This window comes from Conger conger, chromosome 10 (genome assembly GCF_963514075.1).
Source record: "Conger conger chromosome 10, fConCon1.1, whole genome shotgun sequence".
Lineage (NCBI taxonomy): Eukaryota > Metazoa > Chordata > Actinopteri > Anguilliformes > Congridae > Conger > Conger conger.
The window spans coordinates 12,591,312-12,619,089 of record NC_083769.1 but is presented as its reverse complement, the minus strand read 5'-3'; the positions used below and the strand labels follow the sequence as shown (position 1 = coordinate 12,619,089).

General features: G+C 45.9%; 1 protein-coding gene across 1 annotated transcript; it reads left to right on the top strand.

Moving 5' to 3' along the window:
- The first annotated feature begins 69 nt into the window (after positions 1 to 69).
- LOC133139289 (LHFPL tetraspan subfamily member 4 protein-like) lies at positions 70 to 27,778 on the top strand. Its single transcript, XM_061258726.1, has 3 exons — positions 70 to 475; positions 15,443 to 15,673; positions 27,681 to 27,778. Exons 1-3 carry the CDS (start codon positions 70 to 72, stop codon positions 27,683 to 27,685), a joined length of 642 nt encoding a protein of 213 aa, XP_061114710.1. The 3' UTR covers positions 27,686 to 27,778.

Below are 27,778 nucleotides of genomic sequence, written 5' to 3'. Positions count from 1 at the left end.
GACGAATAGAGAGAGGGAAGAGACCAGCGGGAGTTCCGGTGGTGTAGAAGGGGGTGGGGTACGTGAAAAATGTTGCCCTCTCAAGAAGCCTCCAAAATTTACCATGACAACTATATGCGCAACTCGCGCGCCATTGGCGTACTTTGGGCTATTTTCACCATATGCCTCGCCATTATAAATGTGGTGGTCTTTTTCCAGCCGTACTGGATCGGGGACAGCGTGAGCACGCCGCAAGCCGGCTACTTCGGCCTGTTCCATTACTGCGTTGGGAACGGTTCCCCCAATAGGGAGCTCACCTGCCAGGGCACCTTCGCCGACTTCAGCTCCATCCCTTCCAGCGCCTTCAAAGCGGCTTCTTTCTTCGTGCTGCTCTCCATGGTGCTGATCCTGGGCTGCATCGCCTGCTTCATACTCTTCTTCTTCTGCAACACCTCCACTGTCTACAAGACGTGCGCCTGGATGCAGCTGCTGTGTGGTGAGAAAAAAGCGACAGCAGTCGTCGCATTGTTTATAGTTGTGTTCGTGTTATTCTAACCAACGGCTGCTGACCATGAATGTACACATTGATCGACAGGGACAAACAGCTATGGGAAGAGAAGGAAGCACAGATCAGTAGCGAGTTACCTAAAGCTTTCTACAATTACTGTCCCAAATAAACTGTCATTTTATCTAGATAAAATAAAAGGCACATTAAAAGGCACCCTAGGATGCAACAGTGCCCTATACCTGCAAATCAAGCCCACATCAGAGTTCCAAGTACTAGTCCCAGTTCCTTAACCATAACGTGAGACTGCCACCTATGATGATAACATCATTGAAAATGTAAAGTCTTGATGTAGAAACATTGTGGTTGATTCCATTCCTAAGGGGAATATAGAGTTAGATCTTTGACCAGTTTAAGAAGTTAAAGAAGTTCAATTCTGCTGCTGACTGATACCAATAGAGGGAGCGACTTTTAACTTCCATCTAACTTGCTTGCCTAAAAAAGTTTGCAATTAATTTGCCATATTGACTGCAACCCTACCAAGAAATGAACCAGAAATGCCAAAATGAGAAACGTATAAATATGGAATAAATTAATTATTGGATAAAAGTATTAGAAAATAAATCAATAAAATAAGTACATGGACAGAAATGAAAAGATAAAAGAAGTGAATAGATAAAATCTGAATAAATGTTTCTTTCGGTCAATTATTCACTTAATTTCTGGATTTATTTATTTATATAGTTCTTTGCCGATGCAATTCAGTAATAAAGCCAATCACATTGCACAATGCAAGTGGCTGAGCAAATAGCAGAGCCAATCACATTGCACAATGCAAGTGGCTGAGCAAATAGCAGAGCCAATCACATTGCACAATGCAAGTGGCTGAGAGAGTAGCAAAACAGATTGGAGCGCACAATGCAAGTTGTAAAACCGATCAGATTGGAAAATGCATGAACAGTTTTGGGCCTTAGCCACCCTCCATAGCTCTGGGTTCAGAATTAATGGGGAATTAAATATAATTCTAAATTACGGATGGTAAATGAATAAATTAATCGAAAAAAATAAATAATTACAGATGGTGGCAGCCATTGCCCAAGTACTCACTGTTAGACAATGTATGCCTCTCATTCACCCAGTCACACACACACACACACACACACACACCAACGGTGATTGGCTGCCATGCAAGTCACCAACCCGATCGTCAGAAGCAGGTGGGGGTTAGGTGTCTTGCTCAGGGGCACTTTGACACGCCCAGGATGGGATTGAACCGGCAACCAACCCTCCGACTGCCAGACGACTGCTCTTAGCGCCTGAGCCAATGTTGCCCTGCTAAGGGCAAAAGGAGTATCCTGGTTATTTCTTTGGAACAGTAAAAGAGCAGGAGAGTGTCCTGGTTCAATCATAATTGCTTTATAAATGAGTGTCGTCCACTTACGCTGTATGTAAGCCTACCCAGTGCACAGTTCACTTGGCATCTATTTACACCCGCTCTCCTCACGGATTTCTAATCACTAAAAACAAGCCCCCAATTAGACAAGGTGCAGATGAATCGGGGCGTGGATGCGCACAAGCTGCTGCCGGTTAATTCAGATGACATTTGCTTTGAATTAATGTCATGTTGGCAGCCATTTTGCATTCTAGTTAACACTTCGGCCTGCGGGATGATGCAGTTTTTGTGATGAAGGAAACGCTTTAATTTCACTGAAATTTGTGAACATTCAATACTATTGTGGGTGTCCCGTTGCATTGTATTTTTATTATATGGTGTGAATCTGGAATGTATACATTGAATTGTATGAGTGGTTTTGCATTTTGGTTAATGGATGGTAAAATATTCCTCACTCTTAATTCTAACAGTCGTAATGATGGTGACAACTATCTATTGGTTTTCATACGGCCTATGGAACGAGAAAACCTAGCCAGACATTTTTAGGCATTTAGAAATCCCAGCTGGATGGATATTTTTGGTCCTGAACAGAAGAAATGTCCAGGAAAAGAGCAGGTCTGCTGAGCCTAGAGCCTGAGCCTGAAACATTCTGAGTTGTATGATGACTGAACAGGGAAGAAACTCATTATCACACTAGCCCAGTACTCATCTGACTTATCCCTTAAAAATCACATGTGAACATGCAACATGTTGAAAGTGCAAACTGAAAATATGGGTTTGTTTGTGTTGGTTAAGCTACTTTGCAAAGGGAAGCAGCTTTGCAAAGGGAACTGTGTAAGAGAAAGCAATGAGAAGCACAGGAGCTAATGCGACAATAGCAGATTTGCAAAAGGTTATGATCTTTACAATTACCACTGGGTGGCTCATTGGAACTTTTACCTTCCGCTTTGTTGATCAAAAAAGGTGCATCAGCCTTCTAATTCCATACAACTGAAAAGCAATCCAATGATTAATCAAGCAAGAGAAAATTATTTATTTTATTATATTTTTATTCCAAGGCGGACATGTTTCAGCTCTGAGAATCCAGCCATTTAATGGTGTTGTGAGTGGGACTGACGGGTCTGGAGGACGGAGAGGGATCCCTGTGTTTAGTTGCGTTTTACGGTGGGCTTTCTGAACTTGACCCAGAAGCAATAAAGCAACTGCTCAATTCTTCTATAAAGATAAAATCTGATAACATGGAATAATATTTATGAGGTTCTTAAGTAGCTCAGTGATAACTTGGTTCAATCAACATTTTTTCTTTAGCTTTAAGCTTTTAAAGAAATGCTGGCATTATTTTTTCTAGACACACAGACTTTGGTACTTGTGTTGACAAACAGCAATAACAGACTGCAAAGGCAATCAAAAGCCTAGAATCAAGACTAGATCATTTTTATTTTTAAATGCTTTTATTTGTTAAAAAAATTACAGATGGTGGCAGCCATTGCCCAAGTACCCTTGGGTCTTACCAAAAAACCATCTGCCCTAGAATCTAGACTAAATACTGAAGTCTGTGCATTTGTGTGTGTGTGTGTGTGTGCGTGTGTGTGTGTGTGTGTGTGTGTATGTGGGTGTGTGTGTGTGTGTGTGTGTGTGTATGTGTATGTGTATGTGTGTGTGTGTGTATGTGTGTATGTGTGTGTATGTGTGTGTGTGTATATGTGTGTATGTGTGTATGTGTGTATGTGTGTATGTGTGTGTGTATGCGTGTGTGTGTGTATGTGTGTATGTGGTGTGTATGTGTGTATGTGTGTATGTGTGTATGCGTGTGTATGCGTGTGTATGTGTGTATGTGTGTGTGCGTGTGCGTGTGCGTGTGCGTGTGTATGTGCGTGTGTGTGTGTGTGTGTGTGTATATGTGTATGTGTGTATGTGTGTGTGTATGCGTGTGTATGTGTGTATGTGTGTGTGTGTGTGTGTGCGTGTGTGCGTGTGTATGTGTGTATGTGTGTGTATGCGTGTGTAGGTGTGTATGTGTGTGTGTGTGTGTGCGTGTGTATGTGTGTATGTGTCTATGTGTGTATGTGTGTATGTGTATACAGTCTCCTCTTATGAACGGGGGTGTTGCAGCTCTCCTCTGAGCAAGCAGAAGGGAACCTGTGGTACACACAGAGGAAACGCTGTAATGGGTTTGGACTCAGGCCTAAGGCTCTCAGCCCAAGAGGAAATGATAGTTTAATCAGGGCCCACATCTCGCACCATGCCGCTGCTCTGTGTGCCAAGTCACCGCGGGTCCATGGAGAGCGCACAGCCGCTGACTGGGCAGGCTGGAGCGCTGCCCTCTCCCACACAGACAACCCCCTCCCTGTAACCCTGCCCTCTCCCACACAGACAACCCCCTCCCTGTAACCCTGCCCTCTCCCACACAGACAATGCCCCCCTCCCTGTAACCCTGCCCTCTCCCACACAGACAACCCCCTCCCTGTAACCCTGCCCTCTCCCACACAGACAACCCCCTCCCTGTAACCCTGCCCTCTCCCACACAGACAATGCCCCCCTCCCTGTAACCCTGCCCTCTCCCACACAGACAACCCCCTCCCTGTAACCCTGCCCTCTCCCACACAGACAATGCCCCCCTCCCTGTAACCCTGCCCTCTCCCACACAGACAATGCCCCCCTCCCTGTAACCCTGCCCTCTCCCACACAGACAATGCTCCCCTCCCTGTAACCCTGCCCTCTCCCACACAGACAACCCCCTCCCTGTAACCCTTTTTATTTTTTTATTTAGCCAACAAGTAATACAAATAATATCTGAAGTGTAAATATTAGACTAAAATACTTTTTGAGATGGACTTATTTTTTGGTTTTTGCAGTGCATTCCAGCCGTAATATTTGTAATTGTGTATGCTTTTAAAAAAAATAAAACAGACCATGCTGATGCAGAACTGCATTGTGGGTTGGCAGATCATGGTCGTAAAATACTTGAGTGGAAAGGATCGACAGAATACCCTTTTTTAATTTTACCCACGTAACCTGGAGAGTAGAGCCGGGAAACACTGTTCTTCTCTTCTAAGCCTCTGTGTGTGCGTGTGCGCGCGTGCGTGCGTGCGTGTATGTGGGTTAAAATCGATCTGACAGAATCTCAGAGCTGCTGAATCCCCACGTCTCCCAAAGCAGAATTCCAAGCTGCACAGGGCTGGCGAATGCTCTGTGGGATTATTTCAATCACGTACGATGGAGGGAGAGAAGAGAGAGGAGCGAGGGAGGAATATGGCCCTGAGGACAGACAGGATGACTAAAGGCATGATCCCAGAGTACAGGAGAAACCTGCCGCCAGGTCTTAAATCAAGTAGCAGGGCCGGCATTCCCACGTGATCGGCAACCCAATCAACGGAGAGGAAAAAAAACACCTCACAGTCCGTTTCTGTGAGACCGTTCGCTGCCCAGAGAGCAGGCCAGCCGAGAGTGTGGAAATACCCCTGCTCATTGATATTTACAGCAAGATGGCCAATCAGAACTCACCTAGCTTCAGCACTGGCAGAAGGAGAATCAGCATTTGCAAAAACCAAGGTGAATCAGCTGAATCTCTGTTCAGTAAACAGGACTTCTGTATTAAGCTGGATCAGCTGAATCTCTGCTCAATAAACAGGGCATCTGTAGTAAGCTGAATCAGCTGAAGCTCTGCTCAGTAAACAGGGCTTCTGTAGTAAGCTGAATCAGCTGAAGCTCTGCTCAGTAAACAGGGCTTCTGTAGTAAGCTGAATCATCTGAATCTCTGCTCAGTAAACAGGGCTTCTGCAGTAGTTTCCCCACTGCTTGCAGGACCCTGAAACAGCAACTGTGGTGCACTGGGCCCATTTCATCCAATCACACAATCCTGAACATGGTGCCCTAAGAAAACATAAACGACACTCCTGGGAAAAGGTGAACTGCAACCGCTGATCCCAGATCAGCTTGCCAACCCCAAAATCCCATCACGCCTGATCCAGCGATCACGCCTGATCCTGGATCAGTGGTTAGAGGTGCACTCTCGCAAGAACTTCACATTTAGCTGCACAGAGGTTGTCACTGCTCCCCTCCTGCAAAAAGTAAAGGCTGATTCATGTGTTGGGAACAAAGTGTCTGCGACATGTCCACGGACAAAGAATTATGCAAATCCATCAGTTTTCAATTCAAACCAACACTTCTGAGCATCGCCGACAGGTGTCCTGTATCTGCAGATCTTTGTAAGTTTGCAGATGCCTGTCAGGAGGGTCACACAGCTGTGATTGGTTGACTGAAATTGACAGTGGTTGAAGACGTTTACCAGGCTACGTGTTTTTATGAATGAAGATGTTTTGTTTACATAGCTAGCCGGCAAAATTGATTGTGGAGAAGCCTGTTGCTGTAGTAACAATGCACACTGAACTATAAATATGAAATGTTGTCAGTTCTGTCTGCAGACGCTTTTGTTGGACGACACCTTGTTGCCAAAGCGTAAATCAGCCTTAAGTCTCCATAATCTCCCGCTGATATTTCATTCAGCCCGTATTTTGAGATGAGTGCAGGGGAAAGCTGAGCTCTTCAACAGAACCATATTCACTTGCCGAAGGCACATTGAAGAACAGCTTCATCCAATCAGATTTGGTTCAAACATGTTAAAATGGTAAAATGGTCAAGACATTGTTCTCTCCTCATTACAAAAACTAAATTAGGTCTTGTTGTAAGTAAAATGCTAAATGTTAGGATAGATAGTAATTCTGGTATGGCGAGTAGGCCTTCTTCAAGATAGCACTGAACTTCATTGTAAGATTATAGAATTTTCTAGTAAGCTGCTCTAGTAAACAGTGTTTGGATGGACATATGGTTGTAAGTGGTTGTTTGGCAGAGAGAATTCTCTCCTTATAATGGTATGGCTCTCCTGTAGTACTGTGTGTGACTTGGAGGGTTATTAAAATACTGTGTCTAAAAAAATCCACTGTTCTCTCACACAAGTGATTATTTCAATCGCAGACACACTGCAAACCCCATTGCTGATGTGGAAGAGTGGAGAGATCCATTACATTACATTATTGGCATTTGGTAGACGCTCTTATCCAGAGCGACGTACAGTTGATTAGACTAAGCAGGAGACAATCCTCCCCTGGAGCAATGCAGGGTTAAGGGCCTTGCTCAAGGGCCCAACGGCTGTGCGGATCTTATTGTGGCTACACCGGGATTAGAACCACCAACCTTGCGTGTCCCAGTCATTTACCTTAACCACTACTCTGCAGGCTGCCCTGGCGGTTTTCACCCCACAGACTGCAGCTAAGCTTTAACAGAGTGGAGTCAGAGGAGGACCTTTCTTACCAGGCTTTTGCATGCATTCCACCGGTGCCCGACTGAACACTGAGCGTCAGTAAATACTAATGAACGTGAATCCCTCAAGAAAAGGAAAAAGAGAAGAGAAATAAGTGATTTGATTGAGCCCTGAGTCACAGACAGCGCAAAGGCTTCTGGGAGGAGGGAGGCGGAATAAATGCTATCCTCAGTCAGAGTCCTCATTACGATCTCACCAGGTCATTTACTGCAAGGGGAAGGGGCGTCCTGCTGTCCCTCCATCATACTATCTCCTCGACTGTAGATCCTCTCTCTCTCCCTCTCTCTCTCTCTCTCTCCCTCTCTCCCTGTCTCTCTCACTGTCTCTCTCTCTCCCTTTCCCTCTCTCTCTCTCTCTCTCCCTGTCTCTCTCTCTCCCTCTCCCTCTCTCTCTCTCTCCCTGTCTCTCTCCCCCTCTCTCTCTCTCTCTCCCTCTCATATGTTTCTCCCTCGGTGTGTATGTATGTGCATTTATGTGCATTTGTGTGTGTTTGTATTTGCCTGTGTGTGTGCCTGTATATGTATGTGATGTTGTGTGTGTGTACGTGCTCACTCGCACATGAATATCCATCTGTTCTCCAGCTGCTCTCTCTCTCTCTCACTCCCTCCCTCTCCTCCTCTCTCTCTCTCTCAAGGTACTAATTCTAATAAAAGACCCCCAGGACCAGTCCTAGCTTCGCTCCTCTCGGTTGCTACGGTAACCCTCCCTCCTTCTCCTCCTCTCCAGCGGATTTTTGCAGATGAGCTAAAAGTGAATGGTGCCCTGTAGAGGCATCTGATCCGAGCACAGAACAGCAGAATGCCTGAAGAGGCTGGAGAGGACAGCGGACCAGTATCGACTGCAGTGTCCTGGGTTTCAACGCGTACAGTTTTGCTGTTCCAAGCTGGCGCAACGTGTGCACTCCATCACAGCTCATTATGCTTCATGGGGCAAGCGCTCAAAATTTTCAAGAGCCTCGTGGGCTTTTATCAAACCACAGGAGACCACACAGACGATTCAGAGCATACATGCGTATACACACACACACACACACGTGTGTACACATTATGCGTGTGCATATTATTTATGTATCCATCTAGAATAGGCTTCATCTGGTATCTTTAAGCACAGGTTACTTTCTGACTGCAGAGACGGTGTTGCACCCCAAATTTAGAATGAAAACGCACTAGGCTGGGAGCATTATTATGATGTTATCCAGGATAACAACACAACTGTGTGTATGTGATTCAATCTGCTTTTAAAGATCTTTGGGAATCTTATTTTTGGCATTTAAAGTGTTCAGGAGTGCTCTCCATTTCTGGGTGTTGATGTGACTCAGTTTTCTTAAGCTCAGACCCTGTGCAATCTTTTTTGTCAGTAAGCCACAAGATAAATATATATTTCTTCTGCATTTATGAAGCAGAAATGTCTTTCAAAATTCATTTTGATGTAAAGCCATGGGTCTGGTGCTGATGTACTATCCGTGTTAAGAATTAAGATTTTTAATTGGGAGAGTACAAATCTATTTCATTGGGACAGAATGGCAAAATGAGGAATCATTGATAAGATCAGCTCTGCAGACTGGAGGGCTCCCTTTATAAAGAATTTACCCCAGGTAGCCCACTGGCATTTGGTTACTATATTATTCCCTTCACTGGCCCTGTATATCTTTCTCCAGAATCTTTGCTGCATCTAGCAGAACAAGCTGCAACAACCACCCAACTGAAATCTAATCCTGCTCCATCATGGCCACATTATTCCACGCTTGTCTGCACTGTGCTAAAAATACATATGTTCCCCTGAATAAGCATTAGGGCTCCAGCGTAAATGAAACGGAGGCTATCGCAATGTGTTTGACAGTACGCTAATGGTTTGTGTGAAATCATTTGATAAAAATATCCTGCTTTTAATGGTGCAGAAAAAGCTTGCTGACCTGTTTTGTGGTCTGACCTTTGGGGACTTTTCGGGAAAAAAAAAATGCGGTGATGAAAAACTCACATTACCGGGTTTACAGAATAATCTAGTAAAGTGTTGCTGACACTTTGGTGTGAATGTGTCCGTCCAGATTTTGATCGAATCAGCACTTTGTTTCAGTGGACAAATCTTAGAGCTTTTCCCCGAATTACTCGATCGTCTTTATCCGAAAGTACATAATGCACCAACTACAAAATAAGAAAAGTCCACGCTCAACATTTTTATTGAAGATGAGGCTAAAAGATTCAGACGTTTCAGCATTATGCCTTGATCAGTAAAATGGTGTTGGTATGCTGACAGCAGTCTTACCCAAATCTACTGCATCACCACCACAGGGAAATGGAGGCTCTGATTGGCTGTTCCACTCCAATTAGCTCATACCTCCCTGTGTTGGTGTGCTGAGAGCTGTCTTCTATACCCGAGTGTACATCATCACCACCACAGACGATAAGCTATTGAGAGGGGAGCAGGAGAGAGGAGACCCTGTTGATGAGTCCTTCACCCGTGGATCCAGTCGGTAGCGTGTCTTAGTCATGTATTCAGGGCCTTCCGAGGGTGGAACCAAACCTGTTCTGAATAGGGAGCCATTGTAGGTAATTGCTATTTTAGTATTTTAATGAATAACGTGGATAGATGATCCAGCTCTATAGCCCGAGGGTGTCCCTCCCTGGCATCCTCTTCTATCTTATGAAATCCCACGTCAAATACATTATGATCCATAACCATGAAAAGTAGACTGACTAGCGAGTCTACCTAGCTGATCATAATCTTTGACGTCACGTTGCAGAAGTGGTGTTCATGATTTCATTTTATAGGCTAATGTCGTTAGCTGTTGTTAGCCATGGGCAGAAGCAAGAATGGCAATGAAATAAAAGTGCAAATACTAGTTTTAAACCGTTTTCTGTGCGGGAAGGCAAACAGTAGTTTTGGAATTTTGAAAATAGCTATGATTTTAATACGACTACATTTTCTTCTCATTTAACTGACCGCTTCATTCATTTCCTGTGGAAATAACTTTTCCCCTCGGGAGGTGAGCTTGGAGAGATTGAAGTTTTTGTGGGCTTCTGCTGTTGCCGACTGGATCTATGGCAGCAAGCCCACAAACATACGTCATTATACATTATGCAAGATAGGATTTGCTATAATTCTGACCCACAAGCCCCAAATGTCTCCAAATACTCTCTAAATATGGAAGGCCAATCACACACTACTCCCATCATGAACAGCATTCATTTCCATTGATATTATTCACCAAGCCTTTCTTATATTACCATCCTAACCAAATGGAGTAGGCACACTTTTTAATTTGATTCTGAATTCATTCAAATTCCTTTATGATTTGTAGGCCCCTACTATGGGTGTTGAGAAAGAATGGATGGACTGGCGACCTGTCCAGGGTGTATTCCAGCCTTTAGCCCAATGTATGCTGGGTTAGGATAATGAATTAATGAATGAATTTATAATCTACTCAACTCTGATCAACGATTCATACAAGGGAAAGGTCTGTGGATAGTGATAAGACACACAGGCAATTAAAACTTTGGATGAAACTGGGCATTGCCGATTGTCGGAATGTTCTGGGCTGTAAATGTTTGATGTGTGAGAGCACCCTGTTTTACTGCACCAGCAGAATCTGTAAAACACTGTACTGTGTCACAAAGCTCATCTGTCTGGTTAATGAACCTCTTGCTCTGTAATAGCCATTGGGTGGAAGGGAGTTACTATTACATTATATAGGCTATTTATATTTATATCACCGGGCCTGTCACCCACTCTACATGGCGCCACCTCATGGCTACTGCCTAAATTGCAGTCCTAGTTGTGCACCCCTGCCCTTGATGCAACAAGAGATGAAATTAGCACACCAAGAACTAAAGGTGACCGAGCAACCCAAGGTGATGGTAGCACCCATAGCAGGTGTTGGTGCAGCGAACCGGCTTCTCTGGACTCTGCTACACTTTGGCATGCCTGGGTACGGTTACCAAGAAAGACACAATAATCACAAAGGGGACCGATTTGTCAGCTCAGGCTCGTGGCAATGAGGGGGACACCAGCTGGCCCAAACACTGCCTTTCTATGCCTCGCAAAAATGTGCGTGCAATAATAATAAGAATCTTTTATCCAAAGCGACTTACAGTTGATTAGACTAAGCAGGGGACAATCCTCCCCTGGAGCAATGCAGGGTTAAGGGCCTTGCTCAAGGGCCCAACGGCTGTGCCTTACCGTGGCCACACCGGGGCTTGAGCCTCCAACCTTGTGGGTCCCACTAGGCTACAGGCTACCCTGCATGTGCAGTTCTGCCATGGTGGAACACCTTTCCCATCTACACTCAAGAAATCATTAAAAAACATTCCGGTCGAAACATTTAGAAATACGGTGTGTGTCACGATGATATTCATCAACTACTTATGTCGACTATTAAATACTATTTGAAATAGGCTTTTTAGGCGAAATTTGTCAAACGAAACCGCAGATCCCTGAGAATTGTTAAAAGGAACACAAAATGTATAACTCTATGATCTTCAGTTGATGATCTTAGCATGCAAATTGAATTTGCCCCATGGTGGCTAGTTCGCTACATTAACTGTTTTTTAATGTTCAGCTGCGCTGACAATAATTTAACCGTCCCCATGTGCGTCTCTGCTCCCAGCATGCATCAGTAATTCCCTGTCTTTGGTCCTTTTTTTTGGGCACATGAAAACCATTGGTCCATGCATCATTACACAGCTTCACAGACAGATTAATCAAAAGATGTTTAATGTCTTGGACAAAGAATGGATGCAGAAATATTTCCAGTTAGACCATAAAAATAAGCAAAATAATAATAATAATTACACACAAAGTGTTTACTCATTTGTTTATTATTTAGGAGAAACTGGCTAAATCTCACCAAGCACAGATGCTTACTGTCAGGAAAACTATTGTTTTGTCACAATTTTACTGTATTTCCTGATGGAAAAATCTGCAATTGGTCATTCTTGAATTAACTGATGTATGTTAAATTGACATTTAATAACATGTGACTGTGATGGAGTACTTTTTATTTACATTTTTACATTCGGAATGTATTCTGCTCTTATTTCAGACCTTTGTTGTGCATAAATCAAAAGAATTCAAGAAAGATCTGCACTCAGTATTTTTATATAAGATGAGGATAAAAGATTTAAAAATATTTTTTAATGTATGTGAAACAGTGTTATACAGTGCAGTCCATAGGTATTTGGACAGTCAGGGAATTTCTGCACACTGGATTTGTAATGAAACAATACATATGAGGTTAAAGTGCTCACTGCCTTTAATTTGAATGTATTTTCATTCATATCAGGAAATCTGTGAAGGAATTACATGCCTTACATTGTCTCCCGATTTTAGGAGACCAAAAGTAATTGGACAGTTGGCTTCTCAACTATTTATGATTAGTCAGGTGTATTCAATCGGGGTCTTCTGGGGTCCCCAACCCTGATCCTGGAGAGCCACAGGGTTTTCTGGGGTCCCCAACTCTGGTCCTGGAGAGCCACAGGGTCTTCTGAGGTCCCCAACCCTGGTCCTGGAGAGCCACAGGGTTTTCTGGGGTCCTCAACCCTGGTTCTGGAGAGCCACAGGATCTGCTGGGGTCCCCAACCCTGGCCCTGGAGAGCCTTAGGGTCTGTTGTGGACCCCAACCCTGGTCCTGGAGAGCCTTAGAGTCTGTTGTGGTCCCCAACCCTGGTCCTGGAGAGCCACAGGGTCTGTTGTGGTCCCCAACCCTGGTCCTGGAGAGCCACAGGGTCTGTTGTGGTCCCCAGCCCTGGTCCTGGAGAGCCACAGGGTCTGTTGTGGTCCCCAGCCCTGGTCCTGGAGAGCCACAGGGTCTGTTGTGGTCCCCAACCCTGGTCCTGGAGAGCCACAGGGTCTGTTGTGTTCCCCAACCCTGGTCCTGGAGAGCCACAGGGTGTGTTGTGGTCCCCAGCCCTGGTCCTGGAGAGCCACAGGGCCTGCTGTTTGTTGCTGCTCAGCACTTAACAGCCCAATTAAAGCCTGATTAGAAAGATAATTCTCCTCACCTGGATTCTTGGGTCTGAGTTTTAAGGAAAAACCAAAACCTGGTGAGAAGCGCTAGGTCATTGTGAGTGTGGGGACGTTGAGGGGACTGTGTCTGCACAGCTGTGAGTCTTTAATCTGACGCAGTCAGCCCAGCCGCTGGGCTGAGGCCCGGGCGGGGCCCAGCAGTGCATCGCACGCAGTTTCCTGAGCTGCACAGGCCGCACGGAATGGCACAGGTGCATTGTGGGGGGAAATCAATTCACTATTTCTGTTCTCAAACGGCTGAAGAACAGCGCTAGATCATTACCAGGCACTTTCTGGAGAAAACAGTGTTGAAAAGCATCGACAGGGTCGGAAAATCTGCCGTTTAGCAATAAAACTGCTGCTCTGGCAACGCTGGACGGCAGGCTTCCTGACGGTACCAAGATCGTTTTTTTGTGGATTGCATATTGTTTGTTAGAAGGTGCTTGGCGGTGCATATTTTGATTTGCTGAATTCAAAAATGTTCTAAATGAAATATAGATATTTAAAGTTATTGTAAAGCTGGCTGGAATTTCTTAAAAATGTTTTGATGTACTGTATCCACTATACATCCACAAAATATATTTTCAAAGTAACGAAATTTACTATAACACACATTTCAAGTCCGACATAACCTCTGCACTAAAAACAATGTCAGGATTGTCTGTGCCTGGTCTAGACCGCTTCACCACCAAAGCTCCTCACAAAATGTCTACCCACAAGTAAATTGTATTGTAGAAGGAGGGAGACTGGGAAAGGGATAAGGTTGGTTCAGCTGAAAAATTGCTAAATACAAACTCAACACAGAAATTGGTGGTTCAATCCCCGGTGTAGCCACAATAAGATCCGCACAGCCGTTGGGCCCTTGAGAAAGACCCCATTGTCTCCTGCTTGGTCTAGTCAACCATACGACGCTCTGGATAAGAGCATCTGCCAAATGCCATTAATGTAATTTAATGTAATGAAACTATGGGAGAAGATATACAATGAGACTAGAACATTTCTTGGCCATTAGGTCAGGGAATTATTGATGTCATGATGGACCCTGGCCCAATAGTCAGGGTCCTCCCATTTAATCCCCACATAGGAATAGATCAGGGATGGGTAACTCCAGTCTTGGAGGGCCGGTGTGTATGCAGGATTTTTCTGCCACCAGTTACCATGACCTATTCACTCACAAATTACACCACAATAAAGTGCTAAAAGACAAGAACATTTATCAGCTGCGGAATGTCACGGAATGTCACGGAATGTGGCTACAAATGACAGATCATGTGAACGATTGGGCTAATTAAATAATTAGTTAGAGTTTGTTCAGAAATCCAGAAACTGATACAGCCCTCCTTGCCCATCCCTGGAATAGATGGAAATGCTTAGACTGGTATAAGTATATATTACAAAGCATTTGCTTTCTCAAATTTAGCTGATGCTTAATACATGGCATAATAATCCCATAGAAAATCCATCCACAGATTATTAGGATTATTATTACGGACACTTTAAACTGCAGTCATACGTCCTATGAAGGCAGAACTGGGACAGGAAAAGGTATATAATTAATGTACACCCAAAAAATGTGTCTGCTGCTTACAGTACAGTGACAGGGAGGGAAGAGGAATGTCTTCTGTGATCGCTTCCTTTGTTTTCATCTAATTCTTTCTGCAAATCTCTCTCCCCAAGAGTTTATCTGGGCCTGTTCACCCTGGGATACCTTTCCCCCGCTCCCTTGTTACTGATGTATAGTCATGGACGACCTGCTCGACTGTCTCATCTACAACCCAGGGGGAGCTCAAAAGGACCTGCCTTTTGATTAAAATAGAAATCCTCACTAATTTCAGGAATGACTGCTTCTCGACTCACCTCAGACACCTTAGGCAACATTTAACGGCTTCTAAAAACACTCCTGCAACAGGACCCCAGGGGAAGCCTGGAGCCTAGTGGCTAAGGTACATGTCTGGGACCTGGAAGGTTGGTGGTTCAAGCCCCCGTGTAGCCACAATAAGATCTACACAGCTGTTGGGGACTTCAGCAAGGCCCTTAACCCCACATTGCTACAGGGGGGGATTGTCCCCTGCTTAGTCAAATCAACTGCAAGTCGCTTTGGATAAAATTATATTTGTCCAAATTATAGACCCTGGTATAGTGGTTTGGTCAAAATAAGTGCTAGAACGTGAATACTCTCCTGTGCATTTGGCTAACTTTCCTCCCCTTCTCACCACCCCCTCTCCTCTTACCCTCGCCCCCCCAGCGGTGTGCCTGGTCCTGGGGTGTCTGATCTTCCCGGACGGCTGGGACGCGGAGGTGGTGCGGGACATGTGTGGGGAGGAGACGGGGAAGTACACCCTGGGGAACTGCTCCGTGCGCTGGGCCTACATCCTAGCCATCATCGGCATCCTGGACGCCCTCATCCTCTCCTTCCTGGCCTTTGTGCTGGGCAACCGGCAGAACGAATTCCTCCTCGACGAGGCCGACAACAAAGGTAACTGAGGGCACGGATTGGCAAACTGAGCGCACAGTTTACTAAACTGAGGGTACGGATTGGCTAACTGAACGCACAGTTTACTAAACTGAGGGTACGGATTGGCTAACTGAACACACAGTTTACTAAACTGAGGGTACGGATTGGCAAACTGAGCGCACAGTTTACTAAATTGAGGGTACGGATTGGCAAACTGAGAGTATGGATTTCCGCGTTTAAATTTATTTTTTGCCAAGGGTGGCCTGGAGGGCTCCGTATCGAACAGACAGATTATTGCACAGTTTTTTCCCCATTTTTATTCAGTTGTAATGGATTTTATGAAGGAGTCAAAAGCCAGAGAATATGTGTTTTCTTGCTGTAGTGGTGAGAGACATTTGCACTGTGGATGCCCTCTTGCTCCATGTGCCCTAGCATTTCCATAAAGCATATTTTCTAGAATAAAAAGATATTTCACATGAAGACCAAAACATTGCAGTAATATTTATGTACAGTAATTCAGGAAAAAAAAACCTTATTGCTATGGTTCACTGGTCATTATTTCATATGTTTGACTTATTATTTAATCTATATTTAATCTAGATAGACTATTACCGGCCCATTCGAGTCTGGGGTGCTGTACTGATCATAGTAACATATTTTAAACAACGTATATTGTGGCATTACATTATATCACATTATTGGCAGACGCTCTGACCATTAAAGACCACTCTAATTCGATGGTCTCTGCTCCACAGATGCAGTGAGGTTGAGCAACGTTTAGTTTAGTTTCCCATGAGCACAACAAATCTGAAGCCAAAATTACACGATTTCATAAAGGAAGACTTGATTTGCAAACCTCCGCACTGTCAAGTGCCCTTTCCAGGCAAAGCTGTGCTCCCTCTGAAAGCTCTGCTTCCTAAAGGAGAGGCCGTCTTGTAAAACGAGTGGTTCTGAGTCCATGGGGAGCCTCCTGTTCCTTCTGCTTTCACACGATCAGTGTCAACACACTCGATGTGGCATCAATATTTCTGTTTTCGCAAAGGGAGTACACAATTTAGCCTTTTATAACCACAGACAACCTACTGCTGTCACATATCGTCGCGGCTAGCTAGAGTTTAACGAACGAGTGGCTTCCTGGACGGATGACGAGAAGTTTCAACAACTGGGGGCGCTCGATTCCTCCCTTGTCTAGTCACTTGGCATTGAATGCAGGATTTGATTTGTGTCATGTGAACGCAGCCTACAATGCCTGCTGCTGGATTCATCCACACACACACACACACACACTCACACAAACCTGCCAGATCATGTCGTATAAAACCTTCCAAATCTCTGGTTCATGTTTCGTCAACTTGCCACCCCTCCCATAGTTTATTTTATGTGCAAACAGTTTTAGCATAGCACAACATTTTACTTGCAGCGTGCTGATCTCCACTAATGGAATGTTATTCAGCCAAAAGAGGCACCTGCTTCTGATGTCCCTTTATTAATGAGATGCACCTGTTTCAGGTGTTGCATTATTAATAATACGTACAGTGAGCATGATAAAACTGCATGGCACTACAGTAATGACATATGAGCATTGGGGTTAATCTGGCTGCTCTCACAGTGCATGCTGGAAGTGCAGAAGCACACCTTTGATGGAGATGATGAATAACATCCCAAGGCACCACTGCTGAATTTTCCTCCTCGTATGAGTTTACCATTATGCCATTTTGGACATGTGGTGCACCAGCAACCTTCTTAAAAGGGGTGAAGATCATCCTCAGGGTTTTTTTTTTTTTTTGCCCCTACCTGCAGTGGTCTACAGGGACGCCAGCTGATAAGCTGAGGCGAGAGAGAATTTCAGGTAGAGAGAACAAACTGCCAAATTTCAGGCAGCGAATCTCCGTGGTAACCTGACCGAGAGTGGCGAGGAAAGCCAATCTGTACACTTTGTCTCATAGCTACAGGAGGTTCTGGGATTCCTCTTACTTTTGAAAGCAATCCCGCCTTCCAACTAGCGCATACCTTGTACAGTGAATAACAAAAGGTAGTGACACAACATCCACAAAGGCTCCAGCTCCACTGATAATGAGGGGGGCCTGTAGCGTAGGGGTTAAGGTACATGACTGGGACCCGCAAGGTCGGTGGTTCGATCCCCGGTGTAGCCACGATCCGCACAGCCGCTGGGCCCCGCATTGCTCCAGGAGAGGATTGTCTCCTGCTTAGTCTAATCAACTGTACGTCACTCTGGATAAGAGCGTCTGCCAAATGCCATTACTGTAATGTAATATAATGTGTCTGGAGCTGGTCTGAACTGGTCAACCAGCTAGCAGCTGTTTTAAAACCTATTTTTTTTAACATCTGAAATCAACAGTAATATATTAAAACAACTTCTTAGGATCCCTACTAGTCACCTCTTTCTCAGTAGGGGTTTAAACAATCTCAACTGGCAGGGAGCCCGTCCATAAACATTTGTGGATGAGCACCTCCGGTTCCTTTCGCTAATTTGTTTGAGAAGAAAATGAGTCCTCTGGGCCTGTAGTGAGAACAGTAGGTTCCTGGGTGAGCCTACTGACACAAACGAGATGGGCACAGGGAATGTTCCAGATGGTGTCTCGTCGCTTCGCTGCGTGGGTCACGCGGGACTGTGGAGAGCTCTTCTCTGACTCAGTTGTCCATCTTCCTTGCCAAATTTGACACCTGTTTTCGGCAGACGTATTGGCACATAAGCCAAGCATTAATGTGTCGATCCATGCCTTCCTCTTTCGGAGATCCAAACATTGTTCTTTCTTTGGCTTTCACAGACATTTATTTCAGACCCGCGTATTTATTAATTGTAGTTCTTACAGGATGACTCATCAGGTTGAGCCTGCAATAGTTTTAGGTTTTTTTCCCAGTTGTAACATAACACCGCTGTTTTTGGCATGTTGATAAATGCCAAAAACAGACTCCAAAGGCAATCAAAAACCTAGAATCAAGACTTGACTGAACACCTTCTTATACCTGCACCAAGGAAGCAATTCAGTACACCAAACTAATCATAAACAGCTGAGAAGCCAACTGTCCAATTACTTTTGGTCTCTAAAATCAGTATAGAAAGGCATTTAATTCCCACACAGATTGCCTGGTGTGGAAGTAAATTCCATCAAATTAAAGGTATTTTCACCTTATATTCATTGTTTTATTTCAAATCCAATGTGCTGGAGTACATAGCCAAAACATGAAAAAGTGTGTCCCTGTCCAAATACGACTGCAGTGTATGTGTTCTGTCAGAGAACAGATGAAGACAACAGATGGTGTACTTGGGTTGCTCTGCTGTGTGTGATGTATCGCTTCTGTTTACAGTTGCAAAGTCAACACATCTTATTCTACAGAGACCCACAGATAAGTTTATCTGCAGGAATAAAATTAAAGCAGCAGCTATTTATATTTTGGTAGTTCAGATTCACAAAGAAAAAACTAATGGACAGTTACTATTTTCTTCCATTTACATTTACATTTTAGTCATTTGGCAGACGCTTTTAATCCAAAGCGATTTACAGGTGCATAGGTTCTTCCACAAATCAAAGCATCACATCCATACCTAGGAAAATACATAGGAAACATAAACATATAGTGATCATAACTGCAATTCTTTTTTTTCTTTTTTTTTTTGGGGGGGGGGGGGGGGGTTAGACAAGAGGGATATCAGAAAGGGGGGCAGGGGAAATCAGGAGGGAGGACTAAGGTAGAGTTTGAAAAGGTGTGTTTTTAGTCTGCGTCAAAATAGGGGGAGGGAGGAACCAGAATGGAAAACAGGCGTGAACGTGCAGCTCGACCGCCAGGAGTGATCTAGCTAGGGAGTAGGGAGTGATCAAGGATTGTATGTAAGGTGGGGCAGTCCCCTTAGCAGCCTGAAATGCCAACACTAGGGCCTTGAATCGGATGCGTGTGGCAATAGGAAGCCAGTGGAGGCCAATGAGAAGCGGAGTGACATGAGCCAACCTGGGCTGACTGGTGATCAAGCGGGCTGCAGCATTCTGGACCAACTGGAGGGGCTTGATGGCACACGCTGGGAGACCGGCTAAGAGGGAGTTGCAGTAATCCAGGGGGGAAATGACGTGCACCTGGACTAGGAGCTGGGTGGCTTTCTCCATCAGGAGATGACGGATACGGCGTATATTGTACAGAAAGAACCTGCAGGTTCTGGCAGTGGATGATACTTGTGGAGCCAGGGTGAGGCAGTTATCAAGAGTTACCCCAAGATTCTTTGCTGTACGGGAGGAGGAAACTACAAAGTCCTCAACAGTCAGTGAGAGGTCGATTGACGGAGAGGACTTAGCCGGGATGTAGAGAAGCTCAGTTTTGGCAAGGTTAAGCTTCAGGTGGTGGGAAGTCATCCACGCAGAGATATCAGCCAAGCAGGCAGAGATCTGTGTGGTGACCTGGGTATCGGGGGGGAAGGAAATAAAGAGTTATCATCGGCGTAAGAGTGATGATGTAAGGTTATGTTTGTTTTTCTCCTGCTCTCAATTTACTTAGTCTGTCAAATACCAGAAAATTGGACTGACTACATTGAAGTGGAAAATGCTTTGAATATAATTTTCTTTCTGAATCTTTATAACCGTTAGTATCGCTCAGTAGAAGAAAAATCTCAGTTCTGAAGGTGATTTACGTTTGTTTTGTTCGTGCAGGGATTAGACGCCCGCAGGTCCACGCTCTTTCATACGTAGCTGTTGCTGTATTAGGAAAGCGCTTTCTGAAGTGTCAGCATCAGTGCTGTCAGGTACCTAGTTTTGATTATTAGTATTGAGAGCCAGGCAAAACCATTTGTAAATCATTTTAGCAAACTTGCATTATGGTGTCTGTTCTGGCTCTATTACTGCCCCCCCTCCCCAAAAACTAGTTTATTGGGGAGTTTATTACTCTATAACTTGGGAAGAGGAACACACACCATCCTAAACCCCCCACCACCACCCAGCTGAGTGTATCTTGGAGCTAGCGGGAAGCATTTCACTGTACATTGTACCTGTATGATGCAGTATGTGAGAAATAAACTTTGATTTGATTTGATTTGACCCTGCCTAGCATTCCACATGCTGAAAGGAACAAAGACCTTTTGATTTGAAGTGAGGACATCTAACTGAAATTATTGATTGATCTCAAAGTTGATACACAGATAATGCTTAAAAAAATCTGCATTTTTATAAGCAATTCCCGCTGTGACCGGAAGCCAAGCGATGCGATTTGGTTTTGTTCGATGGAACACATGTTTCTTGCAGGTACAGCTGACTGTATTTAGCCATTCATTATCTACAACTATCACCTCTATTGTTAGAAGCAGAAAGAAATTATAGTCTTAGAAAGAGACTAAAATCATGAATCTATTGAGGACAATATGATACTGCTCAGTCCTGTTTCTAACAACATAAGGGACATTTAATAAGTAGATTGCCAGTTCAGCTAAGTCAGTTCTGCCTCTCCCAGTTTCCAGCTTCCTTCCTGGAAGGGGCAAGGTCATTTTTTTGTTTTAAGCAGATAAATATGGGCCTTCCTTGACTTGGATGGCTTATTCACACCTACACTTATAGGGAATGAAGATGGTGCCCCTCCGAGGAATCGCCACCTTAACGTGGTGGAGGGGTTTCTGTGTCCCGGTGATCCTGGGAGCTAGGTTGTCGGGGGCACTGTTAGCCCCCAGTAGGGTCTCCCAAGGCAAATTGGTCCCGGGGGAGGGGCCGGACTAAGAGCGATTCAAAGACTCCCATGATACGGCCACACAACGACCCAGTTACCTCGCCTGGAAAAGGGAAACCGGGGCCCCCTGCTGGAGCCAGACCCGGGAGGGGATCTCGTCGGCGAGCGTCTGGTGGCCGGGCCTTATCCCATGGGGCCCGGCTGGGCACAGCCCGAACTGGTCACGTGGGGTCACCGCCCTGTGGGCTCACCACCTGCAGGGGTCGGCATCGGAGTCGGGTGCTTTGTCCAACGGGCAGTAGGCAAAGGCGGGGATCCGGGCGTGCTGATCCTCGGCGTCGCAGACTGGTTCTGGGGACGTGGAGCGTCACCTCTCTGGTGGGGAAGGAACCGGAGCTAGTGCGGGAGACGGAGCGGTACCAACTAGATATAGTTGGGCTCACCTCCACGCACAGTACTGGTTCCGGAACCAAACTCCTGGAGAGGGGCTGGACTCTGTTCTTTTCTGGAGTTGCTCAAGGTGAGAGGCGCCGGGCGGGTGTGGGGATACTCACAAGCCACCGGCTGAGCGCCACTGTGTTGGAGTTCCACCCGGGGAACGAGAGGGTCGCCTCTCTGCGACTACGTGTCGCTGGGGGGAAGGCTCTGACTGTCATTTGCACCAAATGGCAGTTCAGAGTATCCGGCCTTCTTGGAGTCACTGGGCGGCATCCTGGAAAGGGTGTTTTGTTATTGGACTTCTGTGCTGGTCATGGATTGTCGATAACAAACACCATGTTCGAGCATAGGGTAGCTCATAAGTGTACTTGGTACCAGAGCACCTTAGGCCAAAGATTGATGATCGACTTTGTGGTCGTATCATCAGACCTGCGGCCGTATGTCTTGGACACTCGGGTGAAGAGAGGAGCAGAGCTGTCAACTGATCACCACCTGGTGGTGAGTTGGATCAAGTGGCCGGGGAGGCTGCCGGACAGACCCGGTAAACCCAAACGTGTAGTGAGGGTGAACTGGGAACGTCTGGCGGAGGCCCCTGTTCGCGAGGTCTTCAACTCCCACCTCCGGAAGAACTTCTCACACATCCCGGGGGAAGCTGGGGACATGGAGTCCAAGTGGGCCATGTTCAAAGCCTCCATTGCAGAGGCGGCAAGCAGGAGCTGTGGCCAGAAGGTCATCGGTGCCTGTCGGGGCGGCAACCCAAGAACCCGCTGGTGGACACCAGCGGTGAGGGAGGCCGTCAAGCTGAAGAAGGAGGCCTTTCGGGCTTGGCTGGCCCGGGGGTCCCCTGAAGCAGCAGACAGGTACCGGGTGGCCAGAAGGGCTGCGGCTTCGGCAGTCGCTGAAGCAAAAACCCGGGTATGGGAGGAGTTCGGGGAGGCTATGGAGAAGGACTTTCGGTTGGCCTCGAGGAAGTTCTGGCAAACCATCCGACGACTCAGAAAGGGAAAGCAGGGCTTGTCTCAGGCTGTTTTCAGCAGGGGAGGAGAACTGCTGACCCGGACTGGGGATATTGTCGGGCGGTGGAAAGAGCACTTCGAGGAGCTCCTGAACCCGAACAACACGTCCTCTGTGGAAGAGGCAGAGCCTGAAGACTCGGGGGAATCTGCACCTATATCCCTGGCGGAAGTTGCTGAGGTGGTCAAAAAGATCCTCAGTGGCAAGTCGCCGGGTGTAGATGAGATTCGCCCTGAGATGCTGAAGGCTCTGGACATTGTTGAGCTGTCTTGGCTGACATGCCTCTTCAGTGTCGCGTGGAGGTCGGGGACAGTACCTGTAGAGTGGCAGACCGGGGTGGTGGTCCCCATTTTCAAGAAGGGGGACCGGAGGGTGTGCTCCAATTACCGGGGTATCACACTCCTCAGCCTCCCTGGGAAAGCTTACTCTAGGGTACTGGAAAGGAGGCTCCGACCGACGGTCGAACCTCGGATTCAGGAGGAGCAATGTGGCTTCCGTCCTGGTCGTGGAACAGTGGACCAGCTCTTTACCTTGGCAGGGTTGCTGGCGGGGTCATGGGAGTTTGCCCATCCAGTCCACATGTGCTTTGTGGACTTGGAGAAGGCTTTCGACCGTGTCCCCCGGGGAACCCTGTGGGGTGTACTGCGGGAGTATGGGGTACCGGGGCCGTTGTTACGAGCCATCATGTCCCTGTATAACCAAAGTGAGAGCTGTGTCCGCATTCTCGGCACAAAGTCAAGCATGTTTCCGGTGGGTGTTGGACTCCGCCAAGGTTGCCCCTTGTCACCGGTCCTGTTTGTGGTATTCATGGACAGGATCTCAAGGCGCAGCCGAGGTGAGGAGAGTGTCCGGTTTGGTTTCGCATCTCTGCTTTTTGCGGATGATGTGGTTCTGCTGGCTTCATCGGACCGTGACCTTCAGCACGCACTGGAGCGGTTTGCAGCCGAGTGTGAAGCGGCCGGGATGAGAGTCAGCACCTCCAAGTCCGAGGCCATGGTTCTCTGCCGGAAAACGGTGGATTGCTCCCTCCGGGTTGGGAACGAGTCTTTGCCCCAAGTGAAGGAGTTCAAGTATCTTGGGGTCTTGTTCACGAGTGAGGGTAGAAGGGAGCGTGAGATCGACAGGCGGATTGGTGCAGCGTCAGCAGTAATGCGGGTGTTGCACCGGACCGTTGTGGTGAAGAGGGAGCTGAGCCGGAAGGCGAAGCTCTCGATTTACTGGTCGATCTACGTCCCAACCCTCACCTATGGTCACAAGCTTTGGGTAGTGACCGAAAGAACGAGATCGCGTATACAAGCGGCCGAAATGAGCTTCCTCCGTAGGGTGGCCGGGCTCAGCCTTAGAGATAGGGTGAGGAGCTCGGACATCTGGAGGGAGCTTGGAGTAGAGCCGCTGCTCCTTTGCGTCGAAAGGAGCCAATTGAGGTGGTTCGGGCATCTGATCAGGATGCCTCCCGGGCGCCTCCCTTTGGAGGTTTTCCGGGCTCGTCCAACTGGGCGGAGACCCCGAGGGAGACCCAGAGCCCGCTGGAGAGATTATATATCTCTCCTGGCCAGGGAACGCCTCGGGATCCCCCAGGAGGAGCTAGAATGCGTTGCTGGGGAGAGGGACGCCTGGAATACCCGGCTTTGCCTACTGCCCCCGCGACCCGACTCCGGATAAGCGGGTGATCATGGATGGATGGATGGATGGATGGATGACTTGGATGGCTTATTCACACCTACATTTATAGGGAATGAAGATGGTGGAGTTTGGGGGGTTGATACAGCTGCTCTCGAAATTTTCACATTTGTCCATCAATGATTTCAGGAAGATCTGCCTTCTGGTCTTTGGAACTTTCATTTCAGTTTTGTGGGACTATTTTGGGAGATAATTGATATCTTTTGGCAATAATAAAAAAATAAATTGAATACATTTATTTTATACGTTGGATAAGTGAAGGGTTTTAGCAGTTGATGCGCTTGTCTGCGGTGTCAGAGTGCCGAACATTAAACGAGGGTGTTGACTGTTAAAATTGCTTGACTCGGAAATGGACAATACTTCACCTTAAACCTCACTTCCCCGAATGCGTCAGACCCTGCAGACTGGCAACTGTTCATGAATCAGATTTTTAATTAATTCCCAATGGCACAATGAAGATGCCCCACCCACTGACTGCAGACAGACACCCCTTCTGGAAGAAATGCTGGTTTAGAGTAGTGTTGCCTGCAAAAATAACCTTGCATACTGGCATCACTGTGAATGTGTGGCATAGCCCGCACACTGCGGGATGAGAAGACTGTGAATAAGGTCACATATAGACAAGATAGGCTGTCTGACATCGGCATTTCAGGGGTGGTAAAATACTTTAAGGGCACAAAATCCTAACATAATTAAACTGAAATAAAAAAACAGGGATCCCATCCGAGGGAAGTGAGATTCACAGGGGCAAGGCTCACTGGATCACTCGGGTGCCTTAAAGTTGACACAGAAGCAGAATCACAAAAAGATGCCCATTAGACAGTCTCTTCTGTAAAAGCACTCAGTCCCTTTGTCTTTAGCCAACTGTGACCTCAGCTGTGAGCTGTGGGGCCCAGCTAGTCTTGTCCTATCAGCGCTACCTTGGCCAGCCTGTATCCGAGTGGTTGAGGTTCATGACTGGGACCCAGAAGGTTTGATTCCCGGTGTAGCCACAATAAGATCTGCCCAGCTGTTGGGCCCTTGAACAAGGCCCTTAACCCCACATTGCTCCAGGGGGGGTTATCCCCTGCTTAGTCTAATCAACTGTACGTCACTGTGGATAAAAAGTAAATAACAAAGTATACAAAATGATTAAAGAGATTAATCTGGATGATCCTTACTGACAGACAGTGCAGTAGGAGGGAGTGCTGCCATAGCTGAGATCTGCCTTTGCTCTCAGAGAGAAGAAGCTACAGCAGGAAATCCCACAACTGCATTCGTAGTCATAGTTTATTTTCTACCTGTCTGATGTGGGGAAAACACCAGAAGAGACATCACGTAAACATCCATTAACTGAACAAAAGAGAAGGAGCAGTTTTAAGAAAAGCCTTCTTTTGTTTCAGTCCAAAAAACCCCACATACCGGTAACGTTGCAGCTCTCAATGCTTTTGTTGCAGCTGCAAAGCTCACAGGATTCATTAATGAAACATGCACACAACGAGGCCTGCGGAGAATGAATAATTAAACATAATCACTGTGGCGTAGCTTCACATCCGCGGCTGCTCAATGCCCAGTGCACTTTTCAGACACGTTTCCTGCCCTTTGATATATCTCTGAGCGGTTTCGTCGGGGAGTAATTACTAGCTATTTCAGTGTCATTACTTCGGTTTATTCTACTTTTACATTTTGGTGCCTACGATGTATAACCAGGTTCCACGGGTCTTAAAATAAGCTATTTTTCCCCCCTCCTGCTGACAGATGCTCCAGTTCTGTCTCTGTTATGTAAGGCTATAAGAAAGGCAGCTTGACTCTGCGCTCAGTCACAGACAGACAGGGCCCACCCTACCATCAGCCGGGCTCATGAAACTAGCATAATTACTGACTCCTCTCCCTGCCGAAATCCATAAAGGGCCTGAGCCTCCACTTAATAGATAATGGCAGTATGTTAGCTTTCTGCTCAAATCCGCTCGCTTCTGCACTTTGTGAATAGTGAGAAAATAGTGATGAACGTCATACACAAAGGGGACCCTGCCTCTAGCTCCACTGATAATGAACGCGCTGTTAAACCGAGGCGAGAGGGAGATAACGAGTATAACCAATCACTTGATCCTATAGCGACCGGAAGTTCCTGGAACCATTTTGATTTGAAATGCATTCCAGTCCCCCGGATACCTCTTTACCGGCTTTGTGAATGACAGAACGAGAAGTGACACAAAAGCCCCGAGTCAAGGGACAATGTCAAGGGCTTATATACATCAGACACAACTCGGTTACCAACTCCTCGTGTAATCAGATTACTGACTACACGAGGGAGTCATAAATGTGATAGGAGCCCCCTCTCACAGCCCCAAGATGTAATACCTGGAAACCCAACTGAGGCTAAAACCATGACACTAAATGCTTAAATGTGAATGTAAATATTGCTGAAATCTTTTTGGTTTGGGAGTGGGGAAAAGAGATGCTAAAATATATAGTAAATACATTTGCAGATTACAGTGGTACCTTGACTTACGAGTGCACCAACTTATGAGTTTGAAAGTGAAAGCGAGCGAAAGTGAATGTGGGAGAGACTTTAATAGTTTATTGAAAGGAAACACCCGGAAAAAGTTGCAACTGGTCGTGCGTTGGCGCTATTTAATGACACCTGCCTAACTAATTTCCGAAACATTCTGAAAGGGAGGAAGAAACAAACCTCCTTGGACAGGTTTTTATTGAAACGCCCTGCAGATGAAAGTGAGGAAAGCGTGGCGAAAAAGTAAAAAAAAACAGTGAAGAAGATTAAGTTTAGCGAAAGTGAAGTAAAAAAAATTAATAATTGTAGTAATTAAGGAAAACCAGTTTATTTCTTTACATTCTCTTTCATTATGTTTTATTATGTTTTTATACAATACAGTGCTATTTCCCTTTTTTTAAAACACGTAACAAAAAAATTGCGGTGGTTTTTTGGGGCCTGAACGGATTAATGGCATTTCAATTAATTTCAATGGGGAAAATTAATTTGATATACGAGGAAATTGAGTTACGAGCTCGGTCACGGAACTAATTAAACTTGTAAGTCAAGGTACCACTGTATTTTATTTTCTAGTTACCAGCCATCCTGATGCAGTACAGTAACACTTCAGTGTTTATTCTGCTTAGTTTATTGTTAGTGGTCAGGAGAGGGGTTAAGCGCAACATTGATTTCATGTGATATTTGCACTGCATAGTGGGTTGTTTTCTTTACGCTGTGACTCTTTATACCATTTGCTTTTTTCAGATTGAAGTCTGAGAAAGCAGAGACCCGAAGTTCCGTTGAGTTGATCCGTCTCTCCGACACCTCCTCACGATCCCCCTGATCTGCTCCTCAGGTCAAAT

Bases quoted from the DNA above. Each gene is read 5' to 3' on its own strand.
- LOC133139289 (XM_061258726.1), top strand. From the start codon at position 70: ATGTTGCCCTCTCAAGAAGCCTCCAAAATTTACCATGACAACTATATG. The intron at 476-15,442 runs GTGAGAAAAAAG...TCGCCCCCCCAG, and splicing joins CTGGATGCAGCTGCTGTGTG to CGGTGTGCCTGGTCCTGGGG.